Below are 14,523 nucleotides of genomic sequence, written 5' to 3' on the forward strand. Positions count from 1 at the left end.
AAACAAAAAAATATAGACGTTATTCTTTCAATCAATTCTGAAAAAGAACTTGATTTCTATCTAATTGAGAGCAAATGGTCATTATCCCTGTCTATCAGGAAACATCTGATTACACTAAACTCCATTCCTTTCACAACATTCTTTAGTGGGGCAGGTGATATAGCTCAGTGGCACAGGGCCTGCCTGGCAAGTACATGGTCCTGAGTTTGATTCCCAAGACCAAATAAAGTAAAATAAAATAAAATAACCATAGGTACTTTAGCACTTATTGAATTTTTCCTACAAATGTTTTAGCTAAACCTTTAATTAAATAACTATGTGAAATGTAAATTCTTTCTCATATCCTTCCTGCTAAACATCATCATGCAAGAGCCCTTGATTTGCATACAAAGCCCTGGTAAAATTGTGCTAGTCTCTGTGTACCTAACCAGAAAAAAACAAAATATTTAGTGTCATGGAGCTATGAAGTGCTACATCAAAAGATGTTCCAAAAGTTTGTAAGCTTCTTGTGATTTAAAATATGCACTGTATCCCAAAGCTGCTGGAACCTGAAGATGGCTTTTAGTCCACACACTCTATCACTTTGCTGAGTCTCCAGATCATACCAACGAAGTAAATATACACACTAGGGAGCTCTTGCTTTGCTCTATTAATGGAATGGTATGAACTAGAGGATCTAAACCTTTAGGGAAGTTAGTGAAATAATAAAGACAAGAGAGCATACAAATTCCAGGTAACACATAATATGTTAACGCATAAGAGCAACTTCTTCAAGAGTATACAGAAAATTTTAGTTTAGATACATACTAATTAAATGTCTATGAAAATAAAGGTTTTATGAGTAAAATAATCTCAAAGCTACCATTTGGATAGCTCATGAACTTGGTAATCTTACCCTGAGATCCATTTTGTTCCATGGCTGTTTTTGTAAATTAACACTGTATATTTTTGACTTCCTTACAGCCCGCACATAAGCTTCATGGCCTTGCCTAAAATAAATAAGCTAAAACAGAGAGCATAAGTTGTTCAAACAGTAGCATTCTACTTAACAACAATTCTATACATCCCAATATGTTTTCTACAATTATCATCTATTTGCATAAAGCAAATAATTACAATTTAAAAAATATTCTGTGTAATAAAGGTACTTTTCTCTACTAAATGATATTCATTCATATTCACGTCTTTGCAATCCTGTGCTAAGCAACTATATCATACAAACATTGCCTGCATACTCCTTTTTCCCCCAAGTAGCTTCATAAGTCCAAAGAAAAAGATTCATGCCGGATATATTCAAAATGCAACTGATGGTTAAATTTTAAATTGTTACACTGGAAGGCTGAGGGTGGTGGCACAGTCCAATAGTCCCAGTATACAGGAGGCTGAGGCAGGAGAAGTGCCATGAGTTTGAGGCAACCTGTGCTACAGAGTGTGTTTAAGGCCAGTCTGAACTACATAGAAAGACTCTGTTTTAAAAAGAAAATTGTTATACTGCAAAATGTAATTAATAATTTAAGTACTGACATTTAAGACTCAGTCCACATGTTTTATATAAACAGTACAAATTACAGGCTAATACATAGTTACGTCAAGATAACCAAAGTGCTTTGTTAGAACAGTTTATAGGTACAAAAAACCATTCATGTCACACATGGCCAAATATGGGTGGAAAATGAATTCAAGTACCTGGTAACTCTCTGCAACTTTCTTTCTTTCTTTTTTTTTTTTTTTTTTTTGCTCCGAATGCCTTCAGGGCAGGTTTGGCTGGCTTGAGTTGTGGGGATCAAACCACAGCAAGCTGAGCCTGACTGCTTAGAATTGAGCTAAGGGGCATGCCCCCTCTCTGCCACTTTCTAAGACAGCATTTGCTACATAGCCTGCATTCATCAAGGAAAATTTCTTTTCCTCATGAGTTTAAAGTGATAAGAGATAAGTAAATAGAAATAATGTAAAAATAATGCAAGATTTAAAAATATACTACCAATCAAAAGTATCTAAATTGGAATATGTAATAGCTAAAAATCTATGTAGGAAATGAAAAATTCTTAAATATTAGTAAATAAAATGACTATAATAAATTAAGAAGCAAGTCATAAATACATCTTTTACTATATATTCACGTACTCAATAGATATTAAACAGCTACATCTAAGACACTGGGTGCTGTGTTAAGGAATTAAAAAATCATTTGTGACAATTACACAAACTTAATTCAATGTTCAAAACAGAAGAAAAAGAAAAGGGAGTAATGAGGATGGCGGGGATTCTCCCATTCAAGATATTAATACTCCAGAGGTCAATTTATGCCAATTACAAGTAAATACACTTTGGAGACACAAAAGACACTTCAAGCGGCCAACCAGACCAGGACATAATGAAGCACAACCTGTTGAGATAGTTGTCACTTTAGGTCTATTCTAGTGAATGAAAAAGATACCTTAACTTATTTCATCTATTCACTGAAGAATAACAAGAGCAACTCAGATCTCAAAGTTGATAGTGGTGTTCACTAGGGGGTAACATAAGAGACTGTTCAGATGTTAAGACTGTTTACTGGCTTTCACATGTAGAAATGTTCCTTGCCTACTTTTTTCTACAGAGAATTTCTCTGGTTTTGTTTTTGACTCTAATAATTGGAAAGCTGTGCATGATGGGCTTCACAGATTAAGAATTTTTTTTTTGTATTTTAGGGAAGGGCCTACAGGATGTTCAGGGTCTCACTACTAGATTTGACTTGTAGTGATCCACCTGTTTATAGCCTCCCAAGAGCTGGGATTACAGGCGCGCGCTACCACGTGCCCAGACTCAACTGTCATCTCAGTGTGCCCTGGGGATCAATCCTCCAACCCCACTGAGCTATTTAGCCAGCCTGAGATTAAGAATACTTTAAATAAAGGCTATTACTGTCAAAAAATAAAGGATACGGGCACTTGTATAATTATATAATTATAAAGCAAAGTAGAATATGCTATGCACTACATGAGGAAAAAAATGGGAGGCTTATTGGGAAAGAAGAAAAAGTTAAATAGAAAATAAATAATAGCATCAAGAATAAGCAGACAATAGAATTACACCTTGAAGGGCAGCCAGCATGGGAGGTGCCTGGGACTCCACAACCTGCTTAGCCAGAGAAGCCTAGGTGCCTGACCCATCCCCCTACGTGGCACAAAGCATCTGAGACTTGGTGACCAACTTGGCCAGAGGAACCCAGGTAAATCCACTCTAACAAGGGGAAACACTTTGAATCCAAACTCCTGATTTACTATTTGTTCTGCTACATAGACTAAAAAAGCCAAGTTATCCCAGCTTATCAATTTGTACATTTTGCTTGATGTTCATTATTGCTAATTGTACTACTGCAAACATTATGTCATATCTGTTGTAATCACTTGTTCTCCCCTGGGTAACAATATTGGAAGGCTCCTGTGTAATAAGCTCACCATAGCCCTACAACTGAAGACTGAGGACAGAGCCAAATGGAAACAAACATCCCACTCTCAATTAATTGAGAAGACAGTATTTTGGGACAAACTCAAACCAAGAATATCTGACACACAGAAGATATCCCTGAAGAATGGACTTTCCTTGAGAGGCCTTGATAGGAGTGCTATAGCTACCTACTACCAAAACTCAGAAGGATCATCAGAAAAATCAAACTAAAAATTTCTTTTTGAAACACAAAATGTCTAGTTGAAGGAGCAAAATGCAACTTCAGACTTCCAAGCCACCCAGAACAAATCTAGGACACAATGACATAGAAGAAATTGGAAGTCATACATCTGAAATCTCTGAAATGATTGATACTGAAATAAACAAACAACTCCAAGGGTGAGGCACGAGGATTTCTGTAAGTTCAAGACCAGCTTGGGATACAGCATGAGCTCAAGGCCAGCCTGAACCATATAGCAAGATGCTGTGAAAGAAAGAAAGAACTGAAGTGAAGTGAACTGAACTGAACTGAACTCCAGGAGGCTATAGAGGAAATCAGATCAGAAATAATCTCTCAGGTGAAAAACAATTAAGGCCTTGAAGTATCATCATTTTGGGAAGGGTAGGGGCATTCTACATAAAACAAAACAAACAAGGGCTTCATGTTTAGGTGTATTAAAACACAATGCTGTCATTAAAATATCCATTATACAGGTTTAAGTCAACACATCCAAAACAATACTATTCCTATACACCAATAATCAACATAGTGAGTGAAAAAAATTCATTTACCTTCAGAAAATTTAAATAACTAGGAATCAACCTAACTATGAAGATATACTACATCTACAATAAGAGCACAGAACATTAAAGAAATAAATTGAAGAAAACATTAGAAAATGGAAACACCTTATTCATGGACTAGAAGAACTAATAATGTGAAAATGGTCATATTATCGACTCTGATCTAGACACTGAATGTATTTCCTCTTTCTTAGAAACCACACACTTCAGACGAGTATGGGAGAAAAAAAACCCTAAATTCATCTGTAATCACACAAGATCCAGAATAACAAAAGTAATCCTGAACAAAAAAAGACTAATTCTGGAAGAATTAAAATTTATGATTTCAAGTATTCCCACAAAGCCACACTAATGAAGATAACATTGTATGGGCAGAAACAATATATGTATAAAAATGGAATAATACAGAAAACACTAAAACAAATCCATGAACCTACAACTATCTAATTTTTTACAAAGGTGTCAAAAAATACGCCAGTGGGGTACAACCCGCTCGGGCACACCTCTTGTACCTCTCTCGGACAGGAGCTTTCTTTCCCTCAAAATAAATATATTCTGCTCATTAAAAAAAATATGCCACAGAAAAGATAGGCTCTTTAATGAATGGTTCTGGGAAAATTGAAAATCCATATACAGAAGGCAGAAATTAATCTCTATCTTTCACCTTGCATCAAATTAAAATAAAAATGGATCAAAGGCCTACATATAAAATCAGAAACATTTAAACTGATGGAAGGTAACATGAGAAAGTGCTTGAAGCCATGGGTCCATGGAAAAGTATCTTACATAGGACACCAATAGCACAGGTAATAAGATCAAGAATCAACAAAAGTGACTGAAACAAGTTAAAAAGCTTATGAACAACAAAGGCGACAGCTAACAGACTGAAAACACAATCCACCAGATTGGAAAAAATCTTTACTAGTTACGCTGGGACATAGCACTAATATCTATACTGTACAGGGAACTCAAAAAGTTAACCAAAACAAAACTCATCAAAAGGTGGACAAATGAACTGAATAGACATTCTTCAAAAGAAGAAAAGTGCAACTGGCCAATGTGTATATGAAAACTGCTCAAAGTCTCTTGCCATAAGAAAAATGCAAATTAACTATTTTGCTATTTTCACTCCATTCAGCATAGCTGTTTTCAAATATATAAAACAATGAATGCTGACAAATCAGGGATGAAAAGAACCCTACTTACAGTGTTGGTAGGAATACAAACTAGTAAAACCACTATGGAAATCAATATAGAGACTGTTCAAACAAGTATATAAATATTACTTAATTCAGGTATACCAGTCCTGGGTATACTCCTGAAAGAATTTAAGGTAGGATACCATAATGAAACATGCATATTTTATAGCATGTTTTATAGCAGCACATACCACAAGAGCTAATTAAGCTGTTTATAAAGTCTAGATGCCCAATAAAGACAAAAAAGAAAAAGAATATGTGACATATATATATACACAAAAATCAGTAATTAAAATGAAGTCATTCAATTTACAAGAATATGGTTGGAACTTGGAAATATGGGTGGTTTAAGAGAAATAAACCAGGCTTGGCAAGTTAAGTTCTCTATGTTTTCTCTTCTGAGAAACCAAGCAAGTAGACAGAGAGATAGGTAGGCAGGCAGAATAAGATACAGAAGAGATGGCAACAAACTAGGAAGTAGACTTCCAGAGACAGGGGAGGGAATCAACAAGGACTGGGGCTAGAAGGAAAAGGGATAATAGAATTAAAAATGATCCCCAAGTACATTACATGTAATTACCTAAAAGAAACATCAACATTTTCAATTGTTAATATGCACCAGCAAAAACAAAAACTGTAGAAATTAATTATGTAAAAAGTACATGTGTTCCCTTATGGGTTCTACAACACATTTTTAATTGATATATTATTATGGGCTGGATAAAAATGCCCCCAATGGGCCTGGGGTTTGATCCCCGGGCCTGAAGTGAAGGCCTCGCCCCCAGGGTAATCCCAGCACTTGGGAGGCTATAAACAGGAGAATCACTACGTGTCCAACCTACAGAGTGAGACCCTGAACAACCTATAGACCATGCCCTAAAATACAGAAGAAAAAAAAGTGCCCCCAATAAAGCTCATGTGTTCAGAGGTAAGGTTCTTGGAAGGGGATCAGATCATGGGACACTAACTAGTCAGTGGAATTTGATGAATTCATACTTAAATGTGCTATAAGGAAGTAAAGTAGGAGAAAAGTATGTTACTACCACAGCTTTGAGGGATAAATCTCGTCTTGGGCTTTTTCCATCTCTCTCAGCTTCCAAGCTACCATGAGTGGAGCAGCTTTCCTCTGCCAGGCCCCTCGGCCATGATGTTTCTGTCTTGTGGCCAGTTGACCATGGACTTAAAACCTATGAAACTGTGGGTTCAAAATGACCCTTTTCACTTTGACGTTGCTCATGTCAGGTATTTTATCATAGCAACAGAAAAACTAACTAAAACACATGTCTCACTGATGCATTGTCCTCATTACCTGAAAACTGCCACCTCCTAAAATATAACAGTCTTGAAACATGCAAGAATATATTAAATTTAAGAAAAAGAAGCAAAGAAATTCTCTCAAGGAAGGAAGTGAGAAAAATGGTTGTAGAGAAAAGCTACCAGGCTTACTGGGACAGTACTGTAATCCTCCAACTCTGGGAGGCTAAGGCAGCACTATTGCTAAGGTTGAACTCAGCCTGGGCAACTCAATGAGACTTTGTCTCAAAAATAATCCAATTCAACCAATCTATCTATCTTCTATCAACCTATCTATCTACCTTATCTAGCTAATAAAAAGTGTTGGGGAGGTAGCTAGGTGAAAAAGCCTTACATTCAACCACATGTACTAGGAGAAAACAAACAAGAGAGGAATCCCATCAGATCTTGGGAGTTATACAGGACCTTGGGTAGCACAGTCTAAAATTAATTCAACTTAACTCCTTTTATATCTCAAAAAAATAAAACAAAAAAAGAAATTATGATTTGGGATAATTAAAAATATTTTAATTGTCTTAAGTTATATAATAAAGCACTAATCAGTGTTTTTATTGACATAATTGTAAATTCATTCAAAAGTCTATTTATAAAATACCTTATATAAAGAAATATATTAAAATCTAAAATACACAGCAAGTAATAACTTATTCACACTAGCTAACACTAGTATAAGCTCTGAAAAACAGCTAACTACAAAAATTTGGTGCAATATTTCTTGGTCCCAAGATTGAAAAAACTGTTGCAATATTTCACTGTTTTTAACTGTCATGACAATGTTATATTTCTACTATTAGTCTAAATTAAAACCTATGAGCAAACATTTGATCCATCAAAAATTGAGGACTACTAACTGTATGAGGCTATATAAACCAACTAGAAATACAATTTTCCAATGTTGTAATTTCAATAAGAAAATAAAAAGATTTTTATTATGTAGAATTTTAATTTTTGACTGATTATAAATATAGACATTCATAGACTCAATAGGAAAGCATTATTGCAAAATAATATTCAATTCATAGAAAGATAATTATACTTTTGTACATTTTCTATCAGATAGAGTATTTTTTTAAAGCAATGTTAGGACTTGAATCAGGACTTAAAATATCTCTCAAATGGCCCCAGATTTAAAAAAAAATCAAGACAATTATTTTTGCAACTTCACAAGCTATTCAATGTCTCTCAATGTTTACTGAGCACCTGTTATACTGAAGACACTATGAAGGGCCCTACGAAGTACTGAAAGATTAATTCAGTCATTATTTAAGAAATATATAATAGGATACAATACCTCAGACAATATATATTGTTATTATGAAATTAACAATTCAAATCTATGAAGACTATGAGAGTGATACAAGGAGCTCTTGGAGCTATAAGAGAAAAAGATTTCAATTACCTCATCTCCCATCTGTGGGACAAATGGAGAGCGACGTGGTATAGTGTCCAAAATCCACTGAGGGGCAAACCATTCTTCATTGGGCTCACCTGCCATAGAAACTAGTCCTCCTTTCTAAAATAAAAATTATATATATATACACATAAATATATGAGTAACAGTATTAAAAACAGATCAGGAATGTTAAAAATATCAGGTTGTATGAAAACCTTAAGTCTACAATTTTAAACATTTTCTTTAAACAATAATACCTACTTTTTTTTCTCAAGTGAAAAATTTTTATTGTGAAGATTCCTGTGGTGACACTCCCTCTTCCTGAGCTGGATCCCAGCTAAGGAGGCTGAGGCAGGAGGTCACAGGTGAGACCCAGCCTGGGAAAATTGGTGAGACCTGTCTAGAAATTTTTCTCAAGGGCTGAAAACATAGCTCAGAGCAAAAGCTCTGGGTTCATTCTCTTGTTTCTACCAACAACAAAAACAAAAAATCAAATTGTACAACTTCAGCCAAAACCTGACATGAGACACCACAGAACAACCATAATTTTTTCCTTTATTTTTTTAATTTTTAAAAAGAATAAAATGTAGTAAAAAAATTAGAAACAAGCAGAATTTACTAAACAAAATAACAGGAATTCAACAATAGTTATATTGAATATTGTTGTCTTCAACTTAGTTGTACAGATTACCAGATACAACCATGTAAAATTGGTTTTAAAAAGTTTTAAAAAATTAAAAAGGAGAAAAAATGTTAAGGACTAGCGGTTCCTTTCAAAAGACCACCAGAAATCAGCAGTACAGTTATTCATGGTATTCTGCATATATACATGTATATTTCTTCATCCTTTTCTTCCTTTCTCTCATCCCAGTTTTTCCTTCCCTTTTAACAATTTCTTGGCAGGGGAGCTAGCTCAGTAGAATAAGGGCTTGCCTGGCAAGCACAAGGTCCTGAGTTCAATCCGGAATACCGCCAAAAAAAAAAATTTCCCTTTAACAGTATCTACTGTAGCTTTCAGATTTCATTTATTCTATCAAGTTTTTATACTAGTGAGACAATATAATACAAAAACCATAACTTTAACAAGATACTATAAGGCCATTGTCAAAGTCACAACTTTTATTGTTTATGTGGCTAGAATACTACACGAACTCAGTGCTAGCAACAAAATAAAAGTTACTCAAAGTGACATTAAGAACATAATTATGCCAAGTAATAGGATACAGAATTTATAGATAATCTTTTGAATTAAGAGAATTATGAGGATGAAATCTTTGTTAGCTAAATGAAATTACAATGAAGAACAAAGATCATTAACAAGATGAACTAAAAGCACAAAAGAATGGCAAAAAAAAGCCCTATACAATTTATTATACTTTTCAATTCTCCAAATAAAAATAATTAAAAATTATAATTACAATTAGTAACAGGACAAGAATTAATACTTCTTCTTTATTGGGGATACGTACTTTATAACTTTCCTACATTTTAAAAAATAATTGTCAATATGTTGAAATTCAATAAAATAAAAAGTCATGCTAGCCTCAACTTTAATGAGACAAAATTTCAAATGTTTTTTATATCTAAAATTGATTTCAACTCCTTTGATTTCTCAAGTAGAATGCTATTCTCAGAGAGAAGTCCACAGTTACTGACACATCCTCAAGTATTAATGGCAAATGGAAGCAAACAAAAAAAGCAAACCTAAAGCAATCTATACATTTACAAACCTTCTTCCTAGTTTGCTTAGGTTTCTTCTGCCTTTCATCTGGTGATTTCAAATTCTCATCCTCAGAGCTGCTGCATATTTTCCGAGTTGCCTGTCTGGTCTGTCTTTTTGGAGGCTGCAAATTTATTCCAGCATCTGCTGTCCAATCAGAATAGTCACTTGATGAATCACTGAAAATAAAGCAAAATGGTGAATGTCTAAGTACAGGAGGGCATAATTTTACCTGATAATTTAAAATGATCAATTTGTTATCAAATATCATTATAAATTATACAGCTCAAAAGAGTAATACAGAATTTTGATTGTTAATACAAGGCAAATATAGACACTGAATTTTGTTTGTTAATTACGTGACTGTAATGAATTGCTTCTTGCTTCTACAACAGGATTTTTAATTTTTATTATTATTTTTGGGGAAGGGTACTGGGAATCAAATTCAGGATGTCACACCTGTCATGCAGGTGCTGTACCACTGAACAAAACCCCGGACCCCTGTAACAGGAGTCTAATTTTTAAATGTTTGTTCATCATATTCTGTAGGGACTTAAAGTTCAAAATATCAATACTTGATGAAAAATACCTGCTCCATGTTATGCCTAAGATGTTTGATATTCAGACAGATAGTAAGGTTAAGCTTAACAGCCTAAGTTGTATGGTAATAACAATAAGCTTGACTTTTCGATGGCTAACAACCTAAGTTTGCAGACCAAAATTAGAGAAAAAGGAGGGCTACAAGGAAAGCCAACATTTTGGCCCTAGCCTTCCAAGATCAATTAAGACACAGGACATATGAGAACTTGTACTGTAACACCATGTAACTCAGTAGTGTCCCAAATTTTCTGATCAAGGAGATTATGGGGACAAAGAGGAAAGTGATCAATGATGTAGAGTGTTCCTAAGGAGAGTCACATGGAGAGAAAACATTCTCTCAGGCTTCACAGAGAGCACATGGGCTAAGCAATGGCCGTGACTCATCCACATGGCTGACACTGACAAAGATTCTACAATCTGAGGTACAGGATCTCAGGATAAATCCTAAGGGGATTTCACTAACCTTATCAGACCCCAAAGCTACAACTCTTGTTGCATAGGTCCTATTTTACCTTGGTCTTAACCATCCAGCAGAAAAGTATAAAAACAAAATCTAAGAAGTAAAGCCATGCTGTTATGTCGAGCTGCTGTAGGGGACTCAGGTCAACAATTTCTGACATTGCCAGTCAAGTGGAAGACCCAATACTATTATGTGCTACTGGACTCTTCTAGAATATTTTGCTGAGTTTACGCACCTATAATATTTAAATGATGGAACTTAACAAAAAAAAGGGATACAGATGAATGTCCATTTTGTATGTGTGTATTCAAAGTGGTTAGGATAGATATATAGTTACATTCTCTTAATGAATAGAGGGATTTGTTCTAATGATGTTTGTAAATAGGATATCACGTCTGCATCTTGTACAGCAATACACCACTAGGAAAAATGTATGCAATGTGTTAATTATTGAATCTGTCCTACCAATTTGCTTTGAAAAAAAATAGTTACATTTAATACTTGGTTCCCCAAATTCATCAAAAGTTAAAGCTTTTGATGAATAAGCTGTTGCCTGCCCTGCATGTTTCTCTTCTGGAACATTAAAGTTATTCTGAACAAACAACAAACCAAATAAATGAAACTGGTAATAAATATCTTGGATAAGCCCTCCCCAGTTTCCAAGGATGACAATCTCTTTGCTAGTCACTCTCAAGAAATAAATACTACTCAAAACAGAAAAAACAAAAAAATAAAATACTTGTCTAAATCACAAAAGCTTCTTTAAAGTAATGTGGTCTGCATTTCTGAAGTAGTGAAACAGGGTTGCTTTAAAACTGAAATATATATTTATTTCTAAAGGAGTGGCACAGCACCTGCATGGCAGGTGTGACATACTGAATTTGATTCCCAGTACTCTCCCCCCAAAATAATAATAAAAGTAACAAATCTTGTTATAGAAGCAAGAAGCATTTCATTAGTCATGTAATTAACAAACAAAATTCAATATCTATATTTTTCTCCTATTAAGAAAATTTTACACTAATATTTTAAACTATATAATTTACACATGCCAAGTTGTAGAATCTCATGGAAAAGCACACAGTGCCATCAAGAGGACATTGGCAATGCCATGATAAAATGTCAAGTCTCTATGCTTCCAACCCAGTGCTCTTTGAAACATAGGATACAATGTATTTTGTAGAACTAGGAAGTAAACCCATTGGCCTGATTTATGCTAGCCAAGGACATGCCTACTGAGTGATATAATTTTTATTTTTAAACAAGAGTTTTGCTAAGCTGCCCCAGCTGTCTTCAACTTGAGATCTTCCTACTTCAGCATCCCAGTAGCTAGGATTATAGGTGTGTGCTACCATGTCTAAATAAATACTATTTTACTACAGTTTTATTAAATTTCTACAAAAATATAATTTCAGATTAAAAATTGTAGAATGATTTTGACCAAACCAAATCCATTAAAATTACCTGGAAGAACTTTCACTTTGCCATTCAATAACAGGATCCTCTACAGAAGCATCACTTGTGCCAACAGTTTCATCTTCCTTTAAAAAAAAAGCAATTGAAGCATATGGCTATTATTATCTAGTATGGTATTTGTTTATAAACCCATTATCTATTCTGTTAACACTTTTCATCCCCTGCCACACAAAAAAATCTAGTTACAATATAACAGCATATATAATTATCTTCCTGCATGTACCTGGAACTCACAAGTAAACATGGCAGGTATATAAAATTTTTGGCACATACTATCTTGATGATTAACACAAATTTTGATTACTCCAAAACCTGAAAGACTTCTTAAGCCCAAACACAGTACAATGTTCTGAAATACTAAAAATTAATTTAAAAAATACTATATGTGATTTATAATGGGGGAAGTCAACTGTTATAGTTTGGATTGGTAATGTCCCCCCAGAGGCTCATGCATCCAGAAGTGGGGCTTTTATGTTGGGCGTGGCCATCCATGCCTATAATCCCAGCACTCAGGAGGCTAAGCCAGGACTGCCATGAGTTCAAGGCCAGCCTGCACCACATATAGTGACCCTGTCTCAAAAAGTAAACAGACAAATAATAAAGTGGGGCTTTTGGAAGATGAGTAGATAATGAAGGCACCAACCTCATCAGTGGATTAATTCACTGATGAGCTTGTAGCTAAATGAACTGCTAGGGGCCGGGGAGATGGCTCAGTGGAATAAGCGCTACCCTGGCAAGTGCAAGGGCCTGCGTTCAATCCCTGGTTCCGCCAAAAAACAAAATAAAGTAAAATGAATGAACTGCTAGAAGGTGCGGCCAGTTGGAGGAAGTTGATCACTGGGGGCATGCCTTTGAAGGGCATATCTAGTCTCTGATCTCTTCCTCTCTGACTCTTCCTTGATTGCTCTGTTTTCTGTCTGCTATGAGGCTAGCAGCTTTCTCCTACCCATGCCCTTCCACCATGATACTTCTGCCTTCTAGCCAGCTTACCATGGAGTAAAACCTCTGAAACTGTGAGCAAACATAAACCATTTCAATTGTAAAGTTGTATGTGCCCGGTATATTGTCCCAGCAACAGAAAGCCAAGTAATACATCAATAACAACAGAAAATGTACGGATTATGCTGATTACACAGACAGCTGGTTGTGGAACTGTTTAACTTGTTACCACTTTTTGTATTTCAATTCTTTTCATACCTAAGATTTCCTGTCTCTTCTCATTGTTCAAAGGCTAAACATTTGCTGACATGTGTCTCACCCTCACCAAAATAAAATATTAGGTACAAATCAGCCCTTAGATACCTAAAGGCTAGGGAGTTGGCTCAGTAGAATAAGTGTTTGCCTGGCAAGCACAAGGCCCTGAGTTCAATCCCTGGTTCTGCCAAAAAAAAAAAAAAAGAAAGAAAGAAAAGATACCTAAAAGAATTTACGATCATGCCCATATTAGTCTCTTGTCTTAATAATGAACCTCTTACAGGTAAATTCCTAAAATAGATGTCCATTAAACAGGCCTTTACTATAAAGCCAAATGGATGATATATGCTAGAAAACAAAAAACAACAGCATTGTATAAGTAACAGTAGATATCTTCTAACCTCTGAGGAGCTTTCCAAATCATCCTGTACACCAGAATTTTGACAGGTTGCTTGTGAATTATGTTCCATGTTGGATCGTGTTTGATAAGTATGCTGGCGTTTGCGTTGTGTCCTTCGTAAAGACCTCCCACAGCTAGGCTGATAATCATTCTGTTAAAGAGGAAGAAAATACATTTTAGAAAATTAATGAAAAGGTCAATAAATACACGAAACCTGAACATACATAAATTCAACTGAAAGAGACAATGAAGATATACTGTTAAAAAGAGCACCAACGTCTAACTGAAACACATACAAAAACCTCTTTGTACTAATATTTATGATTTTCCTAATTTGAAAGCTTTGTGATTAAATTATGTGCTGAATGTCTGGGTTGCAAGATTTTGCCTAATTATAATTTACCTATACAGGGGCTGGGGAGATAGCTCAGTAGAATAAGTGTTTGCTTGGCAAGCGCAAGAGCCTGAGTTCAATCCCTGGTTCTGCCAGGAGAGGAGAGGCGAGGGGAGGGGAGGGGAGGGGAGAAAGGGGAC

At 35.2% G+C, this 14,523-nt stretch overlaps 1 protein-coding gene across 1 annotated transcript in view; it reads right to left on the bottom strand.

Moving 5' to 3' along the window:
- The window catches only part of Brwd3 (bromodomain and WD repeat domain containing 3), a 157,435-nt gene that overhangs the window by 32,252 nt on the left and 110,660 nt on the right, over positions 1–14,523 (bottom strand). The window contains exons 21-25 of the mRNA XM_004638809.2: positions 13,991–14,140; positions 12,384–12,460; positions 9,870–10,038; positions 8,146–8,259; positions 896–1,003 (exon numbers count right to left, since the gene is read on the bottom strand). Of these exons, the coding sequence (XP_004638866.1) occupies positions 896–1,003; positions 8,146–8,259; positions 9,870–10,038; positions 12,384–12,460; positions 13,991–14,140 (618 nt within the window). The remainder of the gene's footprint in view (positions 1–895; positions 1,004–8,145; positions 8,260–9,869; positions 10,039–12,383; positions 12,461–13,990; positions 14,141–14,523) is intronic.

Source organism: Octodon degus, unplaced genomic scaffold, assembly GCF_000260255.1.
Source record: "Octodon degus isolate 3935 unplaced genomic scaffold, OctDeg1.0 scaffold00103, whole genome shotgun sequence".
NCBI lineage: Eukaryota > Metazoa > Chordata > Mammalia > Rodentia > Octodontidae > Octodon > Octodon degus.